This window comes from Epinephelus lanceolatus, chromosome 20 (assembly GCF_041903045.1).
Source record: "Epinephelus lanceolatus isolate andai-2023 chromosome 20, ASM4190304v1, whole genome shotgun sequence".
Taxonomy (NCBI): Eukaryota; Metazoa; Chordata; class Actinopteri; order Perciformes; family Serranidae; genus Epinephelus; species Epinephelus lanceolatus.
In genome coordinates, this window is record NC_135753.1 from 36,975,178 (window position 1) to 36,980,272 (window position 5,095).

At 44.3% G+C, this 5,095-nt stretch overlaps 1 protein-coding gene across 1 annotated transcript; it reads left to right on the plus strand.

Moving 5' to 3' along the window:
- The first annotated feature begins 961 nt into the window (after window positions 1-961).
- On the plus strand, window positions 962-1,702 carry LOC117264831 (gamma-crystallin M3-like). Its single transcript, XM_033639114.2, has 2 exons — window positions 962-1,287; window positions 1,381-1,702. Exons 1-2 carry the CDS (start codon window positions 1,018-1,020, stop codon window positions 1,657-1,659), a joined length of 549 nt encoding a protein of 182 aa, XP_033495005.2. The 5' UTR covers window positions 962-1,017; the 3' UTR covers window positions 1,660-1,702.
- Window positions 1,703-5,095: the final 3,393 nt, after the last annotated feature.

A 5,095-nucleotide genomic window follows, 5' to 3' on the forward strand; every position in this document is an offset into this window, starting at 1 on the left:
ACACCCCATAAAGTTGGTAATTGCGTATCTCCCCAAAATTCAGATGTGTGTCTGAATGTGAACATCGGAGGAATCGCCGTTACGTGTAGCTACGGCTGGATAGCTTCTTTTTTTACCGACCACATTTATGACACTTTATGTTAAACATTAAGTACGTTGATATTAGGTCTTTGTGCAGACCATGTTTCACCCACCAGTGCAATGTGAATTTGGAGAAATACCTCACACACTGATCAGTATCATCGTCATTGTGTTTTCATTTTAGCTGTTTGAAATGAGGTCTTAGATGTTCAGACTGAATATCAACCAGTTTTCAACTAGAAATCCCGCTTGGTGCTCACTGGGTAGAGTACGATTTGCACACTGTAGAGGATGAAAACTCAAACTGTTGCAGATCACAGTGAAATATGGTCTAATGTTCAATCAACGTCTTCAAATAGTCGATGAACAAACTTTTTCTTTTGAATCTTTTCTGAACCTCTTCTTATCAGTCGTTCTTTTCTTTTCCACAGAAGAATGTTTGCTGGGTTCAATAGCGTACATCTGTTTGGTTTTGCTTTTTTATTTATTCTTTTCTTTTTCTACGCTTTCCCTCAGTTAACCACCTCCCCTACACACACACACACACACATACATACGCCAACATTGAATCAACACAACACCAGCAGCTAACACCTTGTTCTCTTTTTGTCTGAAAAATCTTTTGTTAATTGTTCAGTCTTCATTGTTGCCTTTTCCTTTTGTTTATCTCAAACAAACAAACAACAACCCTATTCACACATTAAGAGCCCTGAGGGGAGTGTTTTCTGTCCTGTTTCTAAAGACTGTGAGGTACCCAGGCGCTGAAAAACAAAAAATGGATGTAACCGCTGCATTCTTTTGGCTTCAATAGCAAGTTGCTGAGTGGAGGCATTCTCCGGGGGGTGTGGTGACTCTTTGGTCAGGTATAAAAGGAAAGGGTTAAAGCAGGTAGACAGGCAGTTCAGGAGCAACAGCAACAGCACGTCCTCAGCCAACATGAGCAACATGAACATGAGGGGCAAGATCATCTTCTACGAGGAGAGGAACTTCCAGGGTCGCTCCTATGAGTGCATGAGCGACTGCTCTGACATGAGCTCCTACCTGAACAGGTGTCACTCCTGCAGGGTGGAGAGCGGCTGCTTCATGGTCTACGACCGCCCCAACTTCATGGGAAACCAGTACTTCATGAGGAGGGGCGAGTACGCTGACTACATGAGCATGATGGGAATGAGGGACTGCATCAGGTCCTGCCGTATGATCCCCATGGTAGGTAGAAAACTAGCACTCTACTGAGGGTGACATCGCACATGAAACTTAATATTAAAACATTACGTTGTGTTGGTTCTCTTTGAAAAACAGCACAGAGGCCAGTTCAGGATGAGGATCTACGAGAGGGAGAACTTTGGTGGTCAGATGCACGAGCTGATGGACGACTGCGACAGCATCATGGACCGCTACCGCATGTCTGACTGCATGTCCTGCCACGTGATGGACGGCCACTGGCTGATGTATGAGCAGCCCCACTACAGAGGCAGGATGATGTACCTGAGGCCCGGAGAGTACAGGAGCTTCAGGGAGATGGGCATGAGCGGCATGAGGTTCATGAGCATGAGGCGCATCATGGACTCCTGCATGTAAATGTTCACTGAATGTTTCATGAAATAAATTCATTTCTGCTCTATTTCTGCTCTAATGATCATTTTCTGTTTAATGTCAGGCAAGTCCTTGATGTCGCGCAGGAGCCTCTGTCAAAAATAGTTCATCAAATATAATTAGTAAGATAAGATAAAAGCAAAAATAAATCACTTTTAGATTATTAGTAAAGTCTTCACGTTTTTATAAATGACTATCTGTGATTGGGTTTGTAATCAACATTTCTTCTTTGCCCTTAAAGCCACACTTTCAGTCAGTCATTCGGGCTTCCATAGTCGAGCGCACTTCCGTGCTGTAGTTTCCTGTAAAAATGTCTGTGAAGCACACTATATTACCCACAATTCTTGCGCGTCGATGTGAAAAATACATGCTGAGCAGTCACTGGTGCGCGGAGCAGAGTCCACGTGGTCGTAAAATCTGAGCTTTGCGCGCATAGGGCTTGCGGACGTCCACTTTTGGTCCGGGCGGACCTCCACCGAGTCCGCTCCGCATACGTTCCGCCCTAGTATGTTCAGGCCTTTAGAGTCACATTTGCTAAAAATGTCACTACATTCTAAAAGAAGTATGAGACAGACAGTCTGTGAAAGAAATCATATCCCTCCTCTTCTTCCTACTGCCTCTGAAGCCTCGTTTCCACCCAACAGTAAGGTACAGTTCGGTACACATTTTTTTCTGTTTCCACTGTGAAAAGTTGTGGATGGTCCCAACAGAAGTGTTCCATACTGTCCCCATGTTTGGTCCCCCCTCTGTTGGGGTACCTAGCACACAGATCTGGTACTAAAAAGTGGAGCTGTGAACACTGCAGTCTGATTGGTCAGTAGAGGACGGTCACTCTGCTCAGGGCTGAGTTGTGTCTGGTTTTGAGGCTCATGTAACCACTGTTCATACTGTGGAGAGTTTTATTAGTAAACTTGTCACTCCATGCATGAGGTGACTTAAAAATATAGATTAATTTGGAGCGGATTATGTGAAGGTCATATATTCTAATCCTCACTTCCTGTGGGCTACAGCAACACTAAACCCCTGAGCTTGCCTGGAAGGACTAAATGCACAAAGCTGCCATTTTTAAATATCCCATGGAGAGAGACTCTCACTGCAGCCTGTTCTATTTTGTTGTGAAAATGTGGGCGTGCAGCCTCGTTCTGTGGACGATAAACCAGGTGCAGACTTCCATCTGTGTCACCGCTGATGAGGAAATACAGCGAGTGCTGGACGGAGCAGTGAGTGACAACAACCCCGCCCACATTTAAGAGGACTGTCTGAACAGACCAAGGGTCTAGGTACCATAGGCCCGTTTCCACCGCAGGAACTTCGGGATAATTTTACGGTTGGTGCGTGTCTCCACCACAGGAACCACCCCCGAAGGACAGAGTTCCGGAACTTTTACAGGGGCTAAACAAGTCCCTGCCTCGCAGTAGGTACTCAGAACGGCCCGAGAGACTCCTGGCTGGGGCTTGGGGATTACTTGGTGCTGATTGGATATACTCAAGGAGGGATGTGACGTCAACAGAAAGCAACAAAATAGCTGGCATTTTTAAAACTCAGCAGACGAGGATTAGCTCGTTCATATAGCTTTCGCCGCCATGTAAAAAAAACTCACTAAATGGCCTGTGAAAAAATTATTCTTTCCAACGGATATCTTAGTTATAACATGATTGAGCTAGCAAAGCAGTTTTGTGTTGCTATGTGTGGTATTTATTCAGTTTTGGGAAATCACAATGTCTAGAAAGCATCAGCTGACAGGGACAGCTAACAGCAGCAGCAAAGCTAACATCAGGACGTCATCTGTTAAAAGCCTCCTGTTGTCAGATACGACATGAAACTACTCCAGTTAGCTCAATCATGTTGGAACTAAGACATCCGCTGGAAAAAAATATTTTTTTCACAGGCCATTTAGTGAGTTATTACAGACACCACTATTGGCTAACGGCGTCCCTACGTCGCCCCGGTCAAAATGGTCGCGCAACGATTACGTCACATCCAGAGCCCGGTAACTTTACAGGAACCTTCCTCCTACTCCGCTCTCTCAGTGGAGACATGGCGGTTGAGAGGGCCAAGCGAGAGGACGTTCCTGTGGTAGTTCCTGCCCCCCAAATAGTACCAGGAACTTCTTCAGTGGAAACGGGCCTTATGTCTCAAGGGTTACTGTTGGTTCCAAAGGTACTGGACTGAAAGGGTTTGGTGGAAGCAGCGCTGGTCAAATATCAGATATCAAATCAAAGTTAGAAAGACCACAACAAAAGCTTAAAGACACTACATTCTCCATTCACATCACTACTTGCACCACTTAGGTGAGTTCTTAAAATTGTCAGCCATTAACTCAGGACTGATTTACCTCTTTGGTGCCCAGAGCAGAGTTGTATCTCATTTACTACAAACTGCATCTATTTTATGTAACATCGTTTAACAGGAGAAATGCCTCACTGAGATTAAAACTCCCTGTTAGAGGAGAGTCCTGACCACGATGACATGACAGCAGTAAATACACCAGCTCAAAATATAGACTCTTTTAGGGCCGATGTCACGATGACATCATGTTATCAGCTGGAGGTGCAGCTGCCCCTCCCCCACAGGGCTGTAGGCTACATAAGAGTGTTAAAATGTGTTTGTCTTGTTGTGTTATTGGGAGCCAGAATAGAAGGAGTCATGGCTCAAAACCAGCCGCCACTGCCCGTCAACAAAAACAAAGACAACTATGGTTAAATGTGATAAGACCAAAGGACTGGACGGAGGCCATCATCAAAAATGCTCACATGTGCAGCGCACACTTCATATCAGGTTAGGGAAAAAGTATTTCCTGTTGTAGGGATGAATAAGGTTATGTGTATTAAGGGTTATCATGTCCACCTCATCAGAAACTGGGGAGGGATTAAGAGGAAGATTGGATTTCTCTGCAACGCTAACTTTTTAGCACATTAGCTAACGTTAGCTTCCATAGCAAAACAAACAAGTGTGGTCCTCCTTTGTAAGATTGGCTTCCTGTGACATCATCCATCCACTGAGTGAGAGCATACGGGTCGGCCAGTCTGGTCCCTGCCGCCTGCATTTAGATCATCAATATGTTTTACTTGTTACACAAGCTGTTTGCAGACTATCCAACTTAATACTGACATGTTGACCATATTATAATCTATTTCATCATAAGGGAAGTTTGCCAATACAACAGAGCCTCCTAAAACAACTGCATATGTAACTACTTCACTCAAGATCATACTTTATATTACAACCTATTTTAGATACTTCTTCTTCAAGTCATACACGCCTTTTAGTCCACAGTGAAAAACAGCAGCAGAATTTGTAGTAAGACAAGTAATGTTTGAATAATTGACTGAGTGATATGCTATGGATAAAGAGGTTTCGGTTCTAGGTCAGAAGAGTATGCTTAATTATGCATGCTGAGCCAAGGGCGCCTTGATTAAAT

What these genes read in the sequence shown, in the direction of transcription:
- LOC117264831 (XM_033639114.2), top strand. Translation starts at nt 1,018, where the DNA reads ATGAGCAACATGAACATGAGGGGCAAGATCATCTTCTACGAGGAGAGG. An exon ending in CCTGCCGTATGATCCCCATG is followed by an intron (nt 1,288 to 1,380) that starts GTAGGTAGAAAA and finishes TTTGAAAAACAG; the next exon opens with CACAGAGGCCAGTTCAGGAT.